Source organism: Zalophus californianus, chromosome 6 (genome assembly GCF_009762305.2).
Source record: "Zalophus californianus isolate mZalCal1 chromosome 6, mZalCal1.pri.v2, whole genome shotgun sequence".
NCBI lineage: Eukaryota > Metazoa > Chordata > Mammalia > Carnivora > Otariidae > Zalophus > Zalophus californianus.
The window spans coordinates 27,030,899-27,053,773 of NC_045600.1; the positions used below are offsets into that span (position 1 = coordinate 27,030,899).

General features: G+C 53.5%; 1 protein-coding gene and 1 long non-coding RNA gene across 2 annotated transcripts in view; one reads left to right on the top strand and one right to left on the bottom strand.

Annotated features, from left to right (window-relative positions):
* Nucleotides 1–383: 383 nt before the first annotated feature.
* The window catches only part of LTBP2 (latent transforming growth factor beta binding protein 2), a 102,488-nt gene continuing 79,996 nt past the window's right edge, over nt 384–22,875 (top strand). Inside the window, 2 exon segments of the mRNA XM_027569333.2 lie at nt 384–1,206; nt 7,848–7,918. Of these exon segments, the coding sequence (XP_027425134.2) occupies nt 713–1,206; nt 7,848–7,918 (565 nt within the window). The 5' untranslated portion in view covers nt 384–712.
* Nucleotides 6,429–9,106, bottom strand: LOC113908833. The gene is made up of 3 exons (XR_003515606.2): nt 8,972–9,106; nt 7,249–7,362; nt 6,429–6,750 (listed from the first exon to the last, which is right to left on the bottom strand). It is a non-coding gene; the product is annotated as an uncharacterized LOC113908833 (long non-coding RNA).

The following is a 22,875-nucleotide window of genomic DNA, read 5'->3' on the forward strand; positions in this document are numbered from 1 at the left end:
GAGAAGCGAAGGGGCAGGGCGTCGGTCCCTCGGGGCCCGGCCCTGTCACGCCGACCTTAATACCTCTCCTGGCCTCCTTCAGACCTTCGAGGCCTCAGCCTTGGTCATGCAACCGGGAGTTTGCTCCAGAGGCCAGAGGCAGGAGATAAATTCGGGACAGGTCAGCAGTTCGAGCTTGACCAGGACGAGAGAAAGGTGACCAGGCGCCCCTGTCCCGGCAGGCGTCGTCTCCCCTGCCAGCCGTCGGGTCAGCCCTGCGCTGCCCCCAGCTCCTCACGGGTTAACCCCCCTTCGCCGCCCGCTCGCTTCCCGGTGCCAAAGTGGGTGTTGCTGGAATTCCTCTCTCCCTCTCCCGTAATGAGGGGGCTGAGCTGTCCCTCCGAGGAGGGGGCATGGTGTAGATAAAAGAGACGAAAAAACAGGGGGAGGTTTCCAAAAATAAAAGCGTCCGTCTCCCCTTCAGAAGGCTGCAGAGACGGCAGAAGGCGCGAAGGTGCAGCTGCGGTGCGCGCCTGGCTGGAGACGAGCGGACGCCAGGCTCGGGGCGCGCAGCCCCGGGACAGCTCACGCCGCCCAGCCCTCGCCCCGGGAAGGCTGGCTTGGAGCCCCTAGACCGGGAGAAGCGGGCCGCCGGCCGGGGAGCGGAACGCGGCCGCCGCAAGCCCCCGGGGCAGTTACCCCCGCTCACCGCTCTCCAGTCGCCCCTGGCGCCATGAGGCCCCCGACCACCCACCGCTGCCCCGGGCGCGCCCTGCAGAACCCCTGCGGGGGCCTCCTGGCCCTCACCCTGGCTGTCTTCGTGGGCATGGGCCATGCTCAGAGGGACCCGGTGGGAAGATACGAGCTGGCTGGCAGGGACGCGAATCGGCTGCGGCGCCCCGGGGGCAGTCACCCCGCAGCGTCTGCAGCCAAGGTGTACAGTCTGTTCCGAGAGCAGGACGCGCCAGTCCCGGGCTTGCCGCCCACGGAGCGGGCCCAACCCGGCTGGGGGAGCCCCCGGAGGCCCGCCGACGCGCTGGCCAGGAGGCCGCCCCGCGCTCAGCAGCCGCGGCGAGCCCAGCCACCTGCGCAGACCTGGAGAAGCGGTCCCTCGGGCCAGCAGCAACCCGCAGCCCGGGCCCGGGCCGCCCCGGCTCTCCCGCGCCTCGGAACCCTCCAGCGGCCCGGGGCTGCGCCCCCAACCCCGCCGCGGGGGCGGCTTACGGGGTGAGCACCGCAGAGGAAAGCCGGAGGGGGGCTGTGGGGGGAGGGAGCGAGGGTGGGTCTCCATGTGCTCATTAGTGGAGGGATGTGCAGGTGAGAGGAGAGGGCCCCGGGCTCGTGTCCTTCCTTGGTTCCTCTGGGACCAAGGCGGCCTCAAGACTGCAAGGAAAAGCACGGGGGTCCCCAAGCTGAGGCTCGGAGATCTGACCCACTTTTGTAGAGTTGAGGGCAAAGAGAAACACCATCCTCACCCTTTCCTACCAGCTCGCCGAGACCTGACGTTAAATCCTTTCCCAAGGCGCCCATGCTTTCTCCTGCCCCCCGCTAACCAGTGCCCTCAGACTCCCGCAGCACAGCGGGGATCCGAGAGGGAGCCCAGAGGGGGCAGCGGGGTGGGCGTTCCAGTCGCCTGAGGCCCTAGAGTGGTTGAGCGGGCTCAGAGCGCAGGTGGGTGGAGGACGTCGGGGCTCCAGAGTGCCAAGGCAGATGCATCTCCGGGAAGCGGGCTGGCAGCGAATCCTGAACTTGGCTACAAGTGTACGAGTTGGGACGCAAGTCGGGCTGGGCCCGCGCATGGCTGGACGTGGGAGGGGGAATGGCCTCGAGGGCACTTTGGGCTGGAAGCCCGCTCGCTCCGAGCTGTGGCACAGTGGGTACGTGGGAGAGGGGGTCTGTGTGTGCGCCTGTGCAGCTAGGTGTCAGCGCGACTCGCACAATCTGCAGGGCTGAGTCCCCCAACCCGGCGATTTGCTTTTTTCCCCTCTCCCCCGGCACCCCTGCTGCCCGCTGGGGGCGCCCTCGCAGCGTCGGGAGGCTCGGAGCCAACCCCATGCCCTGTCGGGGATCCTCATGGCTGCGGGGCACTTGGCCTTGTCTGGATATGCCATGTGTCTCCAGAATGGAGGGCAAAGGGAGCCCCGGGCAGGGCGGGGCTGGAGGAGGGCAGGATCCGAGAGGCTGGGAAGGGCTCTGGCAGCCCTGTATGGCCTGGGCCCAATTTACCAGTTGATTTTATTCCCAGTGCACAGCAAGGACACTTGTACCCTCTGTTCTACTCTGGAGGATGGTGTGCGTGGTGGCCTTCCGCTGAGGTTTTCCTCGGCTGCTGAACTCTTCCTATTTCCCCAGGATTGCCTCCCTTCATTCAGATCTCTGCTCAGACAGGTCTGCTCTGACTACTCCTGCCCCACCCTCTCTCCCTTCACGTGCTTTACCTGTTTCTGCATTTATTGCCCACACCAACGTCAATTCTACAAAAACAGAGGCTTTGTTTTGTGCATTGCTGTTACTAGTGCCTAGAACAGTGCCTGCAGACAGTTGATATTTGTTAAGTATCTGTTGAACAAGTGAATGAACTCCCTGCTGCCCCAGGAAGGCCCAGCTTAAAACAGGCGGAGAGCAGACCCATGCACTGCCAAGTTGCTTACACACAGGATCAGTCAACAAGTGTTAATGGAGCACCGCTGTGTTTCAGTTTTTTCCTTTCCTGACGTGTACAAGTGAATACATGCTTCCTAGGAGCAAGTGTGCAGAGCCTGGGACAGGGGATGGGGGTGCAGAGACAAAGGCATTGTTCCTGCCAAGAGGGCAACTCAATTACTTAAAATGGAGTTGGAGAGATGAACAGATATATACCAGTGAATGTGCTTACTAGTAACGGTAGCTTCCTATTAAGCATAAAGGAATGGGACAGTTATGGCTGAGGAGCTCAGAGGAGCTGAAGTCCCTGTGGCTGGATGGGCAGTATTCAGGGAAACGAGAGAGGAGGTGGCCGGAGTGGGGCCCAGAGGTGTAGCACTGCCCAAGGATGAGGGCTTCTCACTGTTGGCACTGGCCTTGGAGTAGGATGGCCCCCTGGTGTAGGGAAGCCATTGGAATGAGACTGGACGCATAGGTTGGGCCAGATCATGGAGGAGCTTATAGTTTAGGCATTTAGGTGCAAGTTGGGGGAAGGTAGAATAGTGGAGGTTGGGATTGGAAGGGTGCGCTATTAGAAGTTGTGAAATGAGGTGGGGATGTGCAAAGCAGATTGTCACCACAACAAAGCTGATATATGGGCACAGGTGTGTAAGGACACGGGCTGGGTGCCACCCCTAGGCACCTGTCATACACAGGTGCACACATCGAATCACATGTTGGGTTTTGCTCCTCTCACCACGCTCCTCCAGCTCTGATTAAGGGTGGGTTCTTCTGGCAGTCCACACAACCACTCCAAGTGAGCTGAGTAGCAATCTTGTCCATCTGCTTCCTCTATGCAGGCGCGTTCTGGCTAATGGCTTCTGGCCAGGCTGACCTCTGGCAATTGCCTAGTGGGCTGCTCACGGCCAAGGACCAAGTGCCACCTGCTGGTGAAGCTTGGAATTACATTACTACTATGGGCGATTGTTTATTCATTCAACAAGTATTTGAAAAGCCTCCTGTATGCCAGGCACTGTGCTGGACCATGGAGATACAGCAGAGGCCAACACAGCCGGTGTCCTCACAGAACTTGCATGTAGTGGGGATTTATTGCACACAGTGAAGATTTATTAAGCATGTGCCAGACACAGTGCTAGTGTGTGGGATACACTGTAACCACAACAGACACAGATCCTGCACTAATGGAATTTACGGTCTACAGAGGATTTTTAAAGCCATTGTTTCACAATATTCAGTGTTTCTTGAACTAGCCTCACAGCCTAATAATTTTCCCTGCTCTCTTCTCTCTTGTTCTATTATTTTTCTTTAAATTTACACACTGTAAAAAATAGCAGGATTTTGTATTTTATCTATTTTAAAGTATTTTATATTATGAGGTTTTGTACAACATATAAAAAAAGTTGGAAATAATATAACTAACGATCCAGATTTTTCAAACCTTAATATTTTGGCATCTTTTGCTTTTGGTTTCTTTAAAATCCCTCCATAAATTTGTCTCTCTCTTCCCAGAGTTAACCACTACCCTGAATTTACTCATGATTCCAATGTATGTTTTTACACTATTACTACAGATGCACGCCTCCATAAAATACACAATATTGTTTTGCATATTTTAAACTCAGATAAGTGATACCATACTGTATTCTCCTACAATTTGCTTTCTCCCCTCCTCATTAGATTTTTGAGTTTAGCCATGTTAATATAATCAGCTCACGTTTATTCGTTTTAACTGTGGTATATTATGCTGCTGTCTGAATATACCACAGTTTATCCATCCTCCTGTTTTTGAACATTTAGATGACTTACATTTTTTTTTTGCTATTGCGAACAGTGCTTGACTCATTTTTCTACACAAATAAATTCATTTTTCAAGGACACTTTGTATCACTATCATAGTTGAAAATAGTACCACTTGGCATAAAAAGAAGGTAATTGTAGGAAAATTGAAATGAAAAGAAAATGTTTTTAAATTCTAATGGTGTCTAACTAGGAGCTCAGCCGTGTGGTGTGTTCTTCCTATTGAAAAGGGAGACTAGCAAGTGTTGAGGGAAGGACCTGGCATGGGGACCCAACCTCAGACTGATTTTTTTTTTTGCTGATTTAATTAGGCTAGAACGATCACTGGAAAGGGGATCACTTTCTCACCACGTGACTTGCATTGTTGAATGCTGTGGTTGTGGAAACCTAAAACCCCCTTTCCTAACCTGGGTGTGGCTCATCCATTATTTGGGAAACAGTGGATTAAGTGAAACAAGAAGTATTAAATGTATACCACGTGTCAGGCATTGTGCTAGACACAAAGAGGAATAAGAAAGAATTCTCAAGATAGTCAAGTTGGGGACACCATATGACCACTAACCTGAGATAATCAGGACTAAATGATTGCAGTGGATGGGGAATGGGGAAGGCAGAGGGTATATCAGGGGAGGTTTACACAGAGGAGATAACGTTTGGTCTGGAAGTCTTGGAGTATGCAAAGGATTTCAGTCGGCAAAGAGAGGGAAGGCATTCTAGGCAGAGAGCAGTTTAAGCAGAGGCATCAAAATGTGGCCCTATGTGGTGCAATTGCAGGACAACAAATTTTGTAGCCTTGGAGGATCATAGCCTTGGTTGTGGAAGGTTGTGGAGACAGGACAGGGGATGGGGGCAATTAGACTGCATAAGCAGATGGGGGCCTGGCCAGCTTCAAAGGGGCCAACGGAGAGTCAGGGGAGGTTTTTAACAAAGGACCAGTATGATCACATTGGTCTGAAGTGGACCAGGAGCTGTTCCAGGCTGTTAGCCAGATGTGTCCCTAAAGGTTGGACAATGATGCTGGATCCTGAGTTGATGTTTGCTGAGAGGTGTCACCTGGAAGGTTGGGCTCATATGATCTCATGGTGGTACTTTCCAAGGGGTCAGAACCATTAAGTCGGATATGCCCCAGCTAGTCAGACTTACTCGCTTTAGCCAGAGCCAGCTGAATGGTCATCTCTCAGCTGAATGGTCATCTCCCAGCTGAATGCTCATCTCCCACCTTCCGGGCTTCTGCCCAAGATTCTAATATTGGCCTCGAAAGAACTCTCAGAGTCCGCCATTGATTTCCTGAATCTCTCTTGAGTGCCCTTCCAGCCCCAGCCTGGCCGTCCCAGCCTGGCAGCCTTTGATTCTGACCAGGCCTCGCTGTGTTCCTGAAGGCCCTGAGGGCTCTACCACTGGTAGGCAGGGTGGGGCAGGCCGCTGCCTCCTACAGTCGGCTACAAAGCTGTCCCGAGGGCATCTGGGGTGACAGCTGACTCAGGGGGCCTCCTTTGGCTGGGCTCCATGCCATGATCTCCCAGTCAAGTAGGCCCCTCAGTCTGTGCTATCTGGACACTAACAGACCCTAGTTCTTAGAAAACTCTCAAGCATGCAGTGTGTTTCCTTTTGAAGACCTCCTTGGCCTCTAAGAGGACTTGTCACCACCGCAAGGGGTAGTGACTTCCAAATGCGTGGCTAGTATACCCATGCCTTCCTCCAGTGCGTACACTCAGAAAGCCTGCATATGAGGAGCAGCCCCTTCCTCAGAACACGGCAACTTGGGCCCTGACGGGGAGGAGGCCCTCATAGCACCAGGAAGCAGCAGAAGGCCGCGGTCCCGAGAGGCTCCGAGGTGGCCAGGATAGCCCAGCTTTTGGCTGGCAGGACATTCTGGGAGCTCCCTGGGAGGCAGCTCCCCACAACTTTGGGCCACAGGGCTAGAAATGGGCTTCAGTTTTTCTAAGCTGCAGGAATTTATTTTGAATGTTTTGTAAGGCTTCAAAAACCACACAAGCTTTGGGGTCCACTCAAATGTCAAATAAACTCGTAAACGAGACCAGATGCTCCCTCTTCCACCCACAGAGGTCACAGGAATGGCCCCCTTCTCTGCACCCTGATTCTCCAGCTCATTCTCTGCTGCCCCACTCAGCCTGTTTCAGTGAGTGCTCAGTAGACAATTTCTGATGGTAATAATGGGGTCCACACAGCCAGGGCCAGGCCCAGGCCCTCAGGAGCTTTGCCCAGGGGGAACCCTTCTAGAGAAGTCAGGCAGGTCCAGGCATTTGAGTCTCTAGATGGAGAGTCAGAGCTGGTGAAAGCTGCTGGTGCTACAGGGGCCTCACCACACACCTGAAAGCAAAGTTTGGGTGAGTTGGGTGAGTACCCCAGCAGTTACTACAGACCAGTTTCTCCTGTGGGGGCCCTCAGTGCTGGCACCATAGCTGGGGAAGGCCTATCCCCCATAAAATAAGTTCCATTCGCCTGCCCAAATAAAAAGAGTGTGCTCACTATGCAGAGGCAGCTTAACCCAAGGCCCCAGTTTCATCTTCCTACCAGCTCAACACCTCAAGCCCCCCCCTTTTTTTTTTAAGATTTTATTTATTTGAGATAGAGTGAGTGAGAGAGAGAGAGCGCACAAGCGGGGGGAGGAGCAGAGGGAGAGGGAGAAGCAGGGTCTCCACTGAGCCGGGAGCCCGACGCAGGACTCGAACCCAGAACCCTGAGATCATGACCCGAGCCGAAGGCAGACGCCCCACGGACTGAGCCACCCAGGCGCCCCACCTCAAGCCCCTCTTAAATAGAAATTCTATAACCCCAGGTCCCTCTGTCTCCCCTTGCACCACTCACCAGCCTGCCTAAGGGCAAGGCTCCTCCCATGCACATTTGTTGGCTGATGATGCATATGTGTTTCCCGAAGGCTGTTTTATGTATGTTTTCCAGCTTTGCTTAGATAGTCAGCATCTGTGGGGCAAAGGACCACGGTGTTTATTTTTTGGTGAGAGGCAGTGTAGGGTTGGAGCATGACTTAGAGGCGGGGCAACTCAGGTTTGAATCCAGCGCTGACTCATTGTTGAGCCTCGGCAGGTCATTGAACCTCTCTGAACTTGCTTTTCTCATCGTCTGCATCATCACTGTCACTAATTGTCCTCGGGAGCGCCTTCTTTGTGTTAGGGACAACAATCCAGTTAGGCAGGTGTTATTCCCTCCATCATACTGCCGGAGAGATTAAAGTTGCCCAAGACCACGCAGAGAATGACAGTCAGGACTCAACTGTCAGATCTGCGGGATCGCCAAGTTCTTGCCCCGCGGCCACGTGGACTCCCTAGAGAAGGAGCACGGTCTGGCCAGCCTGGCAGGGCTCCCAGCGCCCTGCGCACAGAGGGTGGAACCATCCAAGAGGCTCTGGGAATAGTACCTCTCTGAGCACCCTTGTGCTGACCCCACAGGAGGAATGTCTGCGGGGGACAGTGCTGCCCAGGATGGACAACAGCCAATAGCACCAACCACTGTATCAAACGTGAGTGCCTCTGCCCCACCCACCCTTCTCCCCCTCTCCCCTTCGAGGTTGGCCAGGCCCAGGGACTCCGGAACCTGGAGCAAAGGTGTCTTCCTTGTCTGCCTCTCCAGAATGGAGGCAATGGACGGCGGAAGGGAGATTTTAAAAAGGCCTCCAGCTGAAAACGACTTTCAGATAAAATTCCCCACTTGTGTTTTCAGAGCTTCCTGCACTCCCCTCCTGCTGCCCCACTGTGTTGGTACCCCGCTCGCCCTGTCCGCAGGGGCCCTTGGGCGCGCACACACCCCCGTGATCTGCAGCACATGCCTGGCCCCAGAACCTCATTTCTAGGGGCACCATTCACCTTGTGTGCCGTGGGAATTGCTATGGGAATCCCCCTTTGCCTTGACCCCTGCCCCCGCCGGTCCTGGCCTCTGTCAGGCCCCCTGCCGGCATGAGGCTGTCACATGAGGCTCCGATCCCATGTCTGGAGCAGTATCCCTTCCTCCTGGCTGGCCCCGATGAGAGCAAAGAGAGTCGTCATCTTAGTTATGTGGAAAGCAAGGAGCGAGGCAGGAAGAGCGAGGGCCCCGATGCCCAGGCCTTCACTCACCAGACAGAGGCAGTGCCAACAAGAGCTGGTGGCTACGTGGCCCGCACTTTGTGCCAGGTACACTTTACAAGGCCCGTGGGGCAGGGAGGACCACTATCCATTGAGCAAAGAAGGAAACAGGCACAGGCAGATCACTTGTTCCAGGTCACATGGCCTGGAAATGGCAGGATTTGAACTCAGGTGACCTGACTCCAGGGTCCCTCTTCTTAATCACGACACCCTGCGGCCAGATAGTTTATCTGACCTCGTCTTTCCGGGCCTCACTTTCTGCACCTGTGAGCAGAGAACAGCTACTCCCACCATGCCGGCTACTCAGCTACTCCCACTATGCTGGCTACTCCTGCTGGTTCACAGCTGAGCATTTGCTCTGTGCCCCCCTGCTGGGCTAAGCTCTGCACATGTCTTTATCGAGGCTCTCAGTAATCCTATGCAGTGGGTATTTAGTCATCATTCCCACTTACAGACGAGGACGCTGAGTCTTGGCTTGATTGGGAAACACAGCCAAGGTAACGCTACTCCAAGGCCTAGAGCAGGGGCTGGATCCAGGCGGTTTGACTTCAGAACCCCATACTCTTCTCTGTGGGGGTTTGTTCCCTCCCAACCCCAGCTGAGCCCCAGGCCTTCTAGAATTTGGAATCCTCACAGGTGAAAATAGATATGGGATCTTTCTCCTTCACACTCTAGGGCTCCTCTTGAGGTCTTATCAGCTCCCGAGGCCTTTAGGGCTGGCCCAGGAGCCCCGCCTGACTGCCCCCTGCCACTACCTTCTGCCAGGCCCTAAGCCTGGCTGCAAAGTCTCAGGCTCACCAGAACCCCTTCCTGCCCAGCGACAAGCCCCAGGCCCTATTCAGTGTGAGGGTTTCACAGCTTATGGTCTATGACAAAAACCTGCGGTGTTCCCAGCCCTGATGGATGCCCTCAGCTCTGATTCTGAGGCTTCCGGAGATGGGGATGGGATGGGGACACGGTGGGGATGCTGGCTTACCCAGCTCTTGGTTCTGCTTCAAACCCCATGGCAGAGACTACCACGGGAAAATCTGACCCTCTCCCAGCCCGACGGTGAAGCTCAGGCAGAATCTTGGGTCTTTCTAAGGGTCTCCAGGTAGAGAAACCAAAACCCCCAACTCAAAAACAAACAACAAGGCAGATTTTTCCTCTGAAAATTCTTTCCTTTTCAGGGAGCCTGGATGAGTGGGGCTCTCAGAGGACAGGCCCTCTGTGGCTGCGGGGGGGAAAGACCTTTGTCCTTCAAAATGATAAAGATGAAGACAGTGTGCCTTGGGGGGTTTTGCTTAAGGTCACAGACTCATTGGAGGAGGTTCAGAGACTCAAAATCAGCAACTCCCCTGGGCAGAGAAACCAGGGATGTGGGTAGCCAGAGGGTTTCATGCTCAGCAGAAGCTCTGAGGTTGGGCCCTTGGAGCCTGGGCACTGGTATATTTTTAAAGCACCCCAGGCAATTCTAGTCAGGGCTGAAGACCACTGAGCGGGGTTTGGTCAGTCATAGGAAGATGTGCCTTGGGGACCCTAACCCAAATCTGGATGTTCCCACGAATCCTCTGGGATCTTATTTAAAGTGCAGACTCTGGGATGCCTGGGTGGCTCAGTCGGTGAAACGTCTACCTTCAGCTCAGGTCATGATCGAGTCCCACATCAGGCTCTTTGCTCAGGGGGGAGCCTGCTTCTCCCTCTGCCTGCCACTCCCCCCCTGCTTATGCTCTCTCTCTCTCTCTGATAAATAAATCTTTTTTAAAAGATTAAAAAAAAAAAAGTACAGATTCTGATTTAGCAGGTCTGGGCTGGAGAGTCTGAGTTTCTAACAAGCTCCCAGGGGCTGCTGCCACTGGTGCAGGGACCACACTTCGAGTAGCAGAGCCTTGGTGCACCCTGGAGGACCAGGGAGGGATTTGGGGGTGGGAGATGGGGAGGAGGGTTGGTATGTTCTAGTGAGTTTGGCAGAGAGGGTTGCTGAGATTTGAGTTGAAGCTGGAGCCGAGTGGCTTCAGAGGGCGTTGGCCTCTCACTAAGCTGCCCGAGGGCTCTGGGCCTGGGCCTTGCGCTCCTGCCCTCCAGCGCTGGAGGTTCTCGGTTTCCTAACTTGTTCATGATTTTCCCGTGGTAGTCTCTGCCAAACTGGAGTTTTGACGCTGGAAACTCAAGGATGGGTGAGTCGGTAGATTGTCAGAAGCAACGTGTGTGTGTGTGTGTGTGTGTGTGTGTGTGTGAGTCGGCAGATTGTCAGAAGCAACGTGTGTGTGTGTGTGTGTGTGTGTGTGTGTGTGTGTGTGTGTGTGTGTGTGTGTGTGTGTGTGTGTGTGTGTGTGTGTGTGTGTGTGTGTGTGTGTGTGTGTGTGTGTGTGTGTGTACCCTTGTGCCCCAGCCGGAGGATGCTCCAGCATGCTGCCAAATCCCGCTCCAGCCTGGGAGTCCTCAGCCCCCCTATTCTCTCCCGGTCATTCCCCCCACTAGACCCTGGCCCGCAGGCTGGCAGCCCTCCCAGAGGAACTGCCAGTGGGCATTAGCCTTGCCCACGGAAGGGCTGTGTGCTAATTAGCTGGGCCTTGTGCTGTTTGCTTGTTGCTATTTTGCTGCTAAAGAGCCTAACGAGAACCACGTGGGTGGTGGGGTGTTGGTTCTGTAGAATGTGGGGCTCTTGGCTCCACACCCTGTCAGCTGGCCCTCCTGCTCCCCCCACCCCCTGCCCGGTGGTTAGTATCTTCCTCTCCCCTCCGCACCGCTGCCCTCCTGGCTGGAGCCAAGAGTGCCAAGGCTGGGGAATGCTCAGCACTCTTTCCTAGCACTTTCACACATGTGGGGTGCTTCCCTGGCCAGCAGGAGAGGGGCTGACAAGGAGGGGTGGGTGACCTACCCCCACTGCCAAGAATGAAGTCTAGTCCCAGAACCCTGTGGAGACTCAGTCTGTCCCCTGGTCTCTGCCAGAAATCTGTGGGTCTGACCCACTACTCAAGTGCAGGGAGGGATGGCCCTTGCCCCCTGGGCCGCCCCACGGCCCCCTCCTGCCTCCTCTCAGAGAATCCTCAGTTGCTGTGACCTCCCAAGTCCATCTGCCTGGCAGGCCCCTTCCTTCGTCCCTGTCCGGTCCCTGGACCTCTGGGGGCCACTGCACCTGCAGATGGCCATTGTTGGAACCCCAGCTCCTCACTCCACCTTGGCAAGGTCAGAAGTCGGGCTCTCATCTCCTCCTCCGGTCAAGGTACCTGCCTTCCCTTCTGTGGCTTTGCCAGCTCTGCTACGGGGTTTATGTGTTTATGTATTTGTGGAGGCAGCTGCCGGGGGCCTGCCTGAAGTCCTTCCTGGAGGCGGGGGGGGCACTGTAGAGTGTGGGCTGACTGGATCCTGTTTATAGTGAGGGCTTTTGGGAGACTGTCCAGCCTTCCCAGACTGGCTCACCCCCATCGCCACCCCAACACACACACAAGCTTTGGGGGCTTCTGAGAGCTCACACCAGGGAGGAAGATTCGAAGAATTCTTTGATGTCTCATTTTCTCTCAGCCTAGATGCACAGAGGCTATTCTGGGCAGGGCAGAGGGGGTCCCGAAGCTGTTGAGGAGGGGGGTAGGTGGGTCACTCCACCATCTCCACCACCAAGCAGTAAGGCTCAAGCTTAAGAGCATGTACTTTGTGGATTCTGGTGCCAAATCCAAGGAGTTGTGGATGTGAATCCCAGCTCTGTGTATCAGACAAGTGACTGGCCCTCTGCTTCCATAGAGCCTCAACCATAAAATGGGTATAACAATCTTTATAGTGTTGTTTTTGAGGATTAATAATAACACTGTAGCTATTACTGTGGGTCGGGTACTATTCAAGGGACTTGATATTGTTAATTTTTAATCCTCACAATCCTCTAAACTAGATTTGATCTTTCTCCCCATTTACAAATGAGGTTAGCTATTCGCCCAAGTCATGCATCCAGGAATCAGCAGAGCCTGGATGTGAATCCAGGTTGCCTGGCTCTGGAGTACTGGGATCATGCTCCTGATAAATGGGCAAGTCTGTGTAGAGAGCCTGGCACATGGTGAGTTTAGCTGTCATTTTAATCCACATCCAGGAGACTGTGCTGACTACCTGGATTTAAATGCAAGTTCCACCCCTTAGCTATGTGGCTATGAGCAAGATGCTTATGCTCTCTGTGCCTCAGTTTCCTCACCTGTAAAATGTGCCTAGTGTTAGTCTCTACCTCACAGAGTTATAAGAGACAAATGAGATAACTCAGGTTAAAAGTTTAGTCCAAGGCCTGGCATGTTCTCTACGCTCCATACACGTTTGGCCTTGACGCCGAGGGCAGGGACTGTGTCACATGGCCCTCGGCATGCCGCAGTGGCAGGTGCTCATTGGACACAAGGGAAAGGCTCAGTAAGCACGTACTGAATAATGCAGGGCCTATCCCAGGACTATGCCGAGAGGTCCCCTTTTGCTGCCTCACTTTTATCAACCCTTCGAGAAAACTCAGGAGATCCTGGAATGGGCCTTGGCATCTGCTCCTGCCTTCTTGGTCCAGAGCCTCTGAGTGCATGGTGGCTTTTGTTCTGGTCCACATCTCAGTGAGATGAGGACCCCATACCCCTTAATGTGGCCCTGATGTGGCCCCACCCATCCCATCTCTGTAATGACTCCATCCCATTGGGCAAACTATGGTCAGGTGGGTAAGAGCCTCAACTTTGGAGCCAGACACCTTGGGTTCAAACCCTTCCTCCATCACTTAGTAGTATGGTGATCTCAGGTAAGCTGCTTGGCTGCTCTCAGCCTCAGTTTCTCCATATGCTGAATGGGGAGAAGAATAGCACCCATGGGGCACCTGGGTGGCTCAGTCGTTAAGCGTCTGCCTTCGGCTCAGGTCATGATCCCAGGGCCCTGGGATCGAGCCCTGCATGGGGCTCCCTGCTCGGCGGGAAGCCTGCTTCTCCCTCTCCCACTCCCCCTGCTTGTGTTCCTGCTCTCGCTGTGTCTCTCTCTGTCAAATAAATAAAATCTTAAAAAAAAAAAATGACAATGCTTCTAAAAAAAAAAAAAGAATAGCACCCATAGTAGTTATAAGAATGAAGAGAAGTCATACATGTAAAGAAGTTAGCCCAGGGCCTCATAATGGTAAACGCTGAGCAAACGTTAGAGAAAAGGGTCACGGCAGGGGTGGGATCGCCAAGGACTGGTTAGGAACTTCCAGGAGCCAGAGTCTGGAGCCTCTGTGTGGCTTGTCTCTGGAAGAACCGTCCTAGGAGACTCAGTAGTTGGCAGGGAGTGGAGGAGAGCAAGGTGAGAGGTGGCTAAGGGGAATAATCACATGACCTCAGTGGAGACCCAGCTAACGTGAAGGGTACGGTCCTAGCAAGAGACCGTCGTCCCTCTCCCCACCACGTATGGGTACCTGAGATTTTCCTGGTGAGCAGGCACATGCCCCCAAGGCTCTTTGCTCAAAGAAGTATTTAGGAGACGTTTTTACCCAGGGGATCCTGAAGCCAGGTGCTGTGTCCTGTTGATAGCAGGGGAGTGCCTACTTGGTACCTGTCTGCTAAAGGACTGAGTAGGTGCAAGACCACATGGGTGGCCTGGTAGTTTCCTTCATCCATCCCCAGCCTCCTCTTCTCGCCTTCTCGGCTGGCCTCTCCTTTTCTACCCAACATCTTAATGTTGGGCTTCCCCAAGACGCCGCAGATCTTCCAAATCTCCCATGCAAAGTGCGGGGCCATGGGAGCCAAGCCAAGCATTAGTTGTCCCCTATTATTGAGCACTAGTGGGCACTGTTTGCTGTCAGTCAAAAATAATAATAGCAGCCACGCTCTGTGCCAGGGACCACAATAAACATTTCAAGCCCTTCACCCCGTGAGTGGTCACTGTGTGATTCTCTGCCGCGCCCCCCTCCCATGTCTCTGGCTGCTGCTGGTCCTCTACCCAACGACTGAACATTAGGTTTCCCAGGACTGAGTCCTGGGCCCTCTTCTTTCTCACCACACCCCTCCTGGAATGATCTGATGTATTCCCATGGATGGAAATCTGGGCTGACGACGCCCAGATAGATAGATGGATAGATAGATAGATAGATATTTCAGCCAGCCCTCTCCTCTGACCGCCAGACTCCTTCTTTGGGATGCCTACTCAACATTTGCTCTTGATGCTCCCCAGACATCTCCAGCCCCAGCTTGTCCAAAACAAGCTCGTGGTTTCCGTCCCTCTGTGCCGGCTCCCCTGCCCAGGTGTTATCCGCCCCGTTAAAAGGCATCCGCATCTGCCCGAATGCTCGAGTCAGACACCTGGGGGCCATCAGGGACACCTTTCTCACCGAGCTCTTTCTCTTCGTTTCACTTCCTAAATCTCCTGGGAGCCTATCTGCTGCTCCCTGCCTCCCCGGCTGCCTCTCTCGTCCGAGGCACCAGTGTGGGCTCCTGGGTGATGGTTGCAGCCGGCTGCCTGCTCTCCCCACTCTCTGGTTTTCTCTCCAGACATCATATCATAACACAGCTCTGTTCCCTCCTTCCCGCTGCCGTGAGCCCAGCCTCATCTCCCAGCACCCCCCTCGCTCACCCAATCCAGCCTGGACTCCTGGAATATACTGCCTCCGGGTTCTTGCGCAGGCTGCTCTGTTTGCTTTCCCTCCTCTCTTTATGCGACCGGCTCCCTGTCCTCTTTCCCATCTCTGTTTCAAGTTCCCCTCCTCAGAGGAGCTCCCCTGACCACTCTGTTGGGGCTTCCCTACACCAGCCTCGTTATTCTGGATCCTAGCCCCTGGATCTTTCTCCCTCCATAACCCATACCTACCTCCATTTCGGTTCTTCTCCTTATTCGTTTGCTTGTTTTGTGACCATCTCTCTAAGTTGGAAGCTCCATAAAGAAAAGGACGATGTCTGCCTTGCCTACCATCCTAGGTAAATAGTAAATGTTGGATGCGTGATCATTTTCTAGATGACACTGAGGCTCACAGAGGTGAAGAGACTTGCCCAAAGTCACACAGAATCTAAACACAGGTCTCTTTGGGTGCAAGGTTGTTCTCTCCTCCATGCTTTTGTCCCGACCTTTGTTGAGTTGTAAGCAGGCGTGTCTTCCCTCCCTCCTGATCTTCCCGGACCCTGGGCAGGGATGTGGTGCTGCCACAGAAGGGCTTGGTGGCTCCTTGTCAGCCACAGAACCATCTTCCATGCCCTCGACCTGCTCCCCTAGAAAAGGCTGGTTCCTGGGCTCATCCCTGATAGAGGCTGTCCCGGGACCCCATCCCATCCTTCTCTCATCTCCAGAGGCCCCTCTGGCTCTGACGCCTCCAAAGCCCTGCCTTTTCCCAGACAAGGCCCTGGGGCTGTGCGGATAGCCGGGTAACTCTTCTGCTTTCGGACAGGAGCTGGAGACAAACCCAGGCCTCAGCCCTGGGCCACGAGCCCTGCCCAGTGGTCTCTTTCCTCATGCCTGCTGGAGCCGGTGGGAATTGGGACTGCTCCCTGCCCTTGGCCTCCTGCCCCTGACTGGCCCAGCGTTGTGGCATTTGTTAATGCAATTAGCAGGGCGGTCCATGCTGAGGGGCTGGGGGCCAAGGTCTGACTCACACCTCCCCTTCCTCCCCTCTGGCCGCCAAACGGTAGAGGCCCGCTTGGCCTGCCAGACGGCGTCTGCAGAGAGCACACGAAGGGCCAAGAAACGGCATCTTTCTCTCATTAGAGGCTTTTATGTGAACACAACTGCTATTTTGGAGCCGGCTGCTTGGCTGGCCCCTGAGCCCCAGGGCCGTTTCCAGCCGTCCCGAGTTGCAGCCCCAGCACAGCTGTGGCGGGAGCAGGGCAAGTCCTTGAGGACCTGACTTTGCCTACAGCCTGGGGGCTCGGGGCCGAGCTTGGGGCCTGGAGACATGGCCCCTGGGCAGAGCCCCGTGTATGGAGAGGACAGGTCCGGGTGGATTCTGAAGACACGTGTGTGGGGACCAGACAGGGATTTCCTTGGCCTCAGGGATCTCTGACATCAGGCCCCTTTCTGTAGAAACCAGAGGTCAAGGCTGTGGAGGAACTGCTGAAGGCCTAAGTGGACACCCCACCCCTATAAGAGAGTTCCGGGGCTAACCAAAACCTCTGGGTGGAGGCCTAAGGTGGGGTGCCCAAGGCAGGGCTGAGATAAATACTCAGGGTGCATAGGCCTCTGGATGTGGAAGGGGACAGGGCCCCATCCTGAGGGAGGGACCGCTAACTCAGTGGGTAAGTTCTTTGTGTCCCACTGACACAGATTTTAAGAAAGATGGAGATTGCATCTGGGGAGCAGGTGAGCTTCAGGTGTGGGCGTGCTGGGGCCAGAGTCCAATCTGGAGCTAAGGTTCATCTCCCAGACAAGAGGGGATGGTGCTGGAGGTCTTAGAGGAGACACAGGGTTAAGGGACCCATCTTGAAGTCAGTGCCTCATCTAATAGGTCACAGATGGAGGGAGAAGGTATCTCTGGGCGGTGGGGGTGGGGGTGGGGGTAGGGATAGAGAGGGGACTGGCTGTATTCGGCACCTGAAAAGCAGCCCTGCCTCTGCACCAGAGGGCTTGGTCCATCCCTTTAACCAGGGCTTGACATTGCCTTTCCCTGGGAAAACAGTGGTGGAAGAGAAGTCCAGAGGCCAGCTTGCCTCTGCCGCTGGGAGAGAGATGGTGGTTTTTCTTAAAGTTTTGCAATGCAGTCCAATAGAACTTTCTGTGCTGATGGAAACGTTCTATAGCTTGTTGTTCAACATGGTAGCCATGAGCCACATGTGGCTACTGTGACTGAGGAACTGAATTTTACACTTTTTTAAAAGATTTTTTATTCATTTATTTGACAGAGAGAGAGAGAGAGAGAAAGAGTGCACAAGCAGGGGGAATGGCAGGCAGAGGGAGAAGCAGGCTCCCCACTGAGCAAGGAGCCTGATATGGGGCTCCATCCCAGGACCCTGGGATCATGACCTGAGCCGAAGGCAGCTGCTTAACCAATTGAGGCACCCAGATGCACCATTTTATTTTATTTTAATCAATTTCATTTTAAATAGCTTCCTACAGCTTGTGGCTACAGCATTAGACTGGAGTGCATCCTCACTAGCATTCTGTTTTGTAGCCTTTGCAGACATGACTTCTGCAAAATGTCCTAAAATAAGACAATTAACCACAAAGCACTTGTCCCTATCACGGGCAAAGGGCAGTTAAGACATAAGCCCCCAGATGTCAGCAAAAAGAGACCATCAGCACATTGATATTAACCTAATAGGTAGACAGATAATGTGACCAAAGCCCTGATTGGCATGACTCAGCACACCCTGATTGCTTAAGAAAGTTCCACTGAAGAGCTCATAAAAACCCCTAAACTTAGAAACTCTGGGGGCAACCCTCTCAGGCCCCCTCCCTCTCTGGTAGCTTTCTACTCTTGTTCAATAAACATTGCCTTGCTGCCCACCAAAAAAGAAAAAATAAGACGGTGGTTCATAGCACAGCCCTGGAGAATGCAATGCCCTTCCACAGCCACAATCTTTCTTACAACTCACATAACTCTTTGAGGCAGGAATTTTCAGCCCCATTTTGTAGACGAGATCATGGAGGCACCAGTCCAAGGTCACACAGCAGGGATGTGCCTGAGCTGGGGTCAAACCAGATCCTCCTGACTCCCGGCCTCATGTTCTTTCTGATACCAAGTAGCTGATCACAGAGGCTCTGAGCGGGTGGTAGGAGCAGGCCACACGGTGAGAGCTATTTCCAGAATCCCTCCAGGCCTGCCCGTTCTGAGTTTGGTCTCCTCCCAGAGGCAGGGGTTTGTGTGGAAAATCTGAACAAATCTCTGCTCCACTGTTCTGGAGCCAAGTGAAGGTAGAAGGGGCACAGCCAGAAGGTGGGGGGTTGGAGGAACGATACCTTCTATTTCTTACTTTCAAAGCAATTTCGGGAGTTTTCTTTTTGTTCCCCTCTCTTTTGGCATCCTGCTAACTGCACAGAGCTGAACTCCCAAGGCTGAAACTTTCCACATGTCCAATCCTCAGTGAGGAGGAGAGTGCCAGGAGAGTGTGGAAAAGCCAGGGTTCAGGAGGAGCCCAAATTATGAATGGCTAAGAGCTGGCATTGGCTTGTGAGCACAGGAAGGCTGATAGAGCCTCGCTTGCTGGTTGTCTGGGGATGGTGGCCTCTGGTTGGTGGGGGAGTGGCCGGGTGGGCGGAGGGGAAGGATGTGCCCTCGATGGCTAAACATGGACATCAGGGCATCCTGCTCCACAACCTTTACCAATAATTAATCAATGAATACACACTAAAGCCATATACCCCATCCTGGGTTGATTTCTCAAGGATAAGGCATGATCTCTGCTCTCGTGGGAAAATGGGAGAGATGGGGCTCCAAGAACAAAACATGAAGGTTTCCCTGCTGGCCATGGCTGGGAGTTTTCTCTCTCAGAATTCTCATAGCACTGCATGGAACTGCCCCTCCCCGGGCCCTCGGCATTTCCTTTTTTTTTGCTTTATGCAACAGCCCCTGCCATCGGCCATTCTGACATGGATGGTTTCCTTTCTGGTACTTCAGCTCTGAAATCTGTGCTCATTTGACAGGAATGTTTTGCTTCAGTCTCCTTTCAACAAGAGGCCACATGACCACTATGGCCAAAGGGTCCCAAACTTTTAGATTACATGCACCCATAAAATATCCCTATACACCACAGGTACCAAACTACAGTTGGCAGCTTTTCATTTTGCCAAGTGAGGATGTTAGAAATCCAAATTACCATTTGCCATCACTTTTAATGAAAAAAAAAAATAGAAAAGACACAATCTCAAAATAAAGGATGCTTTTTAAATGGGAAAAATAGCATTACACAAAAACTCAGAGCAGTAAAAACTGTCATAAGAATGTATCCTTTGACAGATGGGCCCTAGGAATCACCACTTGGAGCCATTTGGGGGTGATTTTCAGGGTAGTAGAGAGAGAGAAGAGAAGAGTTTATGTGCCAGACTCATGATGCAGATGCTCGGCTCAGAACAAAAGCATGACCACTTTTAGTGAGGATGTCCGGTGGTTCCCTGCATCTTGCTAAAACACGTACAGCTTGAGAGAGGATGCAGATGGAATGGGCGAGAGCTGGCTCAACACCTCAGAAAACCTGACACTTGTTGGAGGATCTTCCTTGGCAAATCTGACCTCTGTGCAATTTCAAAAATGGTTGATCCAGAAAGGTTATCTTCCCAAGCAGGTTTTTTCCATCAACAAATTGGGCTGGCTTGGAAGCCTTTTAGAACTTTTATTTACCATGGTGTTACATAAGTATATAAAAGCTATTTTTATGATTTCCCCCAACCACCCATTTTGTACGAGCTGTTCATTGCACCCACCGAAGTTTGCCACCCCTGGTCCGAGAGACTTGCAGTCATGCAGTGTTCATGGGAAACCACTCAGGCCTTCCCTTTTTGCTTCCTCCCAATACTAAAGCAGGGCCAAGACCTGCCCTGGGCAAACCTGCTTCCCCAGTGTTCACCAGCCTTGGTTTGGCTGCCAGGCTGGTCTCTGGTGATGGTGGTGATGGGGCCTGGTGGGTGGTCAGATGCGGGCCAAGTCTGCTTGGGCAGATGGAGTGGCAGCCAGGCCATAGGCCCAAATCCTGCCATTGTGGCACTTTGTTTTTGGGGAAGCACTCAAGTTTACAGTTCTCTGACATGGTCTGTTTATCTGGAGACCTGGGGCTTGCCAGGAAGTCATGCCAAGGCACTGAGGAAAATGCTCTGGCATCAGGATCCAGCTCATGTCTGGAATCCTGAAGTGAGACCTGTTATTTCCCCCACTCTACCCTGAGTGAGCAGATTGCCCTTGATTGACATCATGCCCAATCAACTCATCCTTTGTGTCTCTGATCAGCATCACTTCCTCTAGGAAGCCTTCCCCGACTTTCCCTTCTTCCGTGTGAGACAGTGCATTTTTTTTAAGATTTTATTTATTTGAGAGAGCATGAATAGGGTGAGGGGCAGAGGGAGAATCAGACCCCCTACTGAGCAGGGAGCCCAACTCCAGGCTTGTACCCAGGACCCTGGGACCATGATCTGAGCAGAAGGTAGGCCCTTAATCACCTGAGGCACCCTGACACAGTACACTTCTTGAGAGGTCCTCTCGGGGCACCTGGATGACTCAGTCAATTTGGCGGCCGACTCTTGATTTCAGGCTTAGGTCATGATCTCAGGATTGTGAGATCTAGCCCTGAGTTGGGCTCCGTGCTTAGTGTGGAATCTGCTTGAGAATCTCCTCCCCCCTCTTCCCTTCCCCCCAACTGATGCCCTCTCTCTCTAAAATAAATAAATAAAATCTTTAAAAAAATGAGAGGGGCCCTTTCTCCCACAGGCTGAGCTCATACCTAGTGAGCAGAATGTTCACCGAATAAATGCATGAGCTGGTAAACATGGTCCATCATCATCTAAGATTTCTGGTGTGGGCTTTGGAGAGGGATGGGGTCCTGAAGTCTCCACCACCTGCAAAGGTGCATTTGGTGGCTGACTGGAAGCCAACAGAACCTTTCATCATCATCGGCTCCGGGTCAAGGTTCAGAAATGGTAGGGAGGAAGGACCGTACCAGCCCTGCTGGGAGGCTGTGGGGAGGAAAGAACCTGGGCTTTGCAGTCAAACAGACCCGGATTTGAATCCTAGATCCACCACTGATGGCTAGGTGACCTCAGGCAAGCTTTTAAGCTCTCTGAGCTTGAGGCCTTATTTATAAAATGAGACTCATAACCACACTCGCTGCAGAGGATTGTTGTTAGGGTTAAATGAGATAGTACATGCAAAGTGCAGTACCTGCAGAGTATAAGTGCTCCATAGACAGTAGCTGCCACAATAAAAATAGGAGTTCTTGCATCATTGCTACCCATATCCTGGGAGCTAAGGATGCAAAGAGGTATAAGGGGCAGTTGCAGGGCCTGATCATAGTAGCTGGGGAATTGAGTCACGTATGTGGAAAACCCATCACGCCGATTGCGGCCCTTGGAGCGTACCCGATGTGTGGTGTGCACAGTGAGTGCGGTTCCTCATTGCTCTGAGGAGGGCGCACTGGCTGGAGGCGGTCATCAGGGATGGGCAGGAGGCCTTGAAGGAACAGTAGGACTTAGGTAAGTGGAAAGCAATGGGAAAGAGTTCCAGGGAAGGGACACAGTGCACACAAAGGCAGAGAGAAGAGAGAGCCATACCCACTGGCCAGTCTGGCTGCAGCAGGTTGACTTAGAGGGATTTATCTTTAGAGGGGGATCAGACACAGGTGTTCAGTGCTAGTCTACGGACTTGAATCCTGGAGGCACCCGGGAGCCAGTGAGTATCTCCGAGAAGGAGGTGGCGTGGGCCAAGTGGAATTTTGGAGAGATTTCTTCAGACCGACCATGGTTTGGATTCCAGGCCTGCTGTCAGAGACGAGAGTATAGCTCAAGTGATCCCAGGCTCAGGGGCTAGGGAGTGACGCCTGGGAGTTTACAAATGCACTTAGAATAACTGAGGCCCACGAGGGTCTGCATCATCCGCCTCTGTTTCCCTGACCTTGAGTGCTCCCTGCTATCATCAGACCCCAGCCTCCCTGGACCTCTGGCACCTCCTCGAACATACCATGTTCTGTCCAGCCCCAGAGCTTTATCTGGGGCTGTTCTTCCCGTCTAATGTTAGGCGCGGGCCACTGCATCACCCTGTTTGTCTCCATAGCCTGAGATACTGCCCCAAGGTAACTTGATGCTATTTTCTTATTTGCCATTGGTCTCCCCCACTGGACTGCAAGCTCCAGGAGGGCAAGGACTTCGTGCCCAGTGCCTAGTACACAGTAGGGGCTCAGCAAATATTTGTTGAATGAATGAGTGACAGATGGAGGGGACCTTGGATTTAGAGGGTACAACATGAGCCTGACCATGCTCTCCTGGGCTCCCCCGTGTCCCCCAGAGGAGGTCCTGGGAGGAGTGGGTCAGGGCCCTGCCGCCCAGTGTGTTTCTCTGCACAGGACTCTCTCTCCCATGGCTGTTAGTCACTGGAGGGGGCTCCAGACTCGGCAAGGTGAGGAAGGGCAGTGAAAAGTCACGGCGCTGCCGACCCATTGCTGCAGAACAGCACCAGCTTGGAGGAAGGGGCCCAGTTCCAGCCCCACTCTGCCTCCAGGCTGATCCCAGGGCCTGGGAGACAGAGTCCTTCCTGCTCCTGGTCAGGGGCTCCAGCACTTGCTCAGGAGGGTGGGAGCTTTGAGAACCCTTATGATGCCCCCCAGCCTCCCCAGCCTGCCCCTCAATTGATTCATGAGAAAATCGGGGCTCAGTGAGATCAAGATCACACAGCTCACAGAAAACAGGAAAACCCCAACCACTCAGCCCCCCACCACCCTGACTCTCAGGCCAGTGTTGAGCCCTTTCCCATTAAAAAAAACTCATTCATTCATCCATT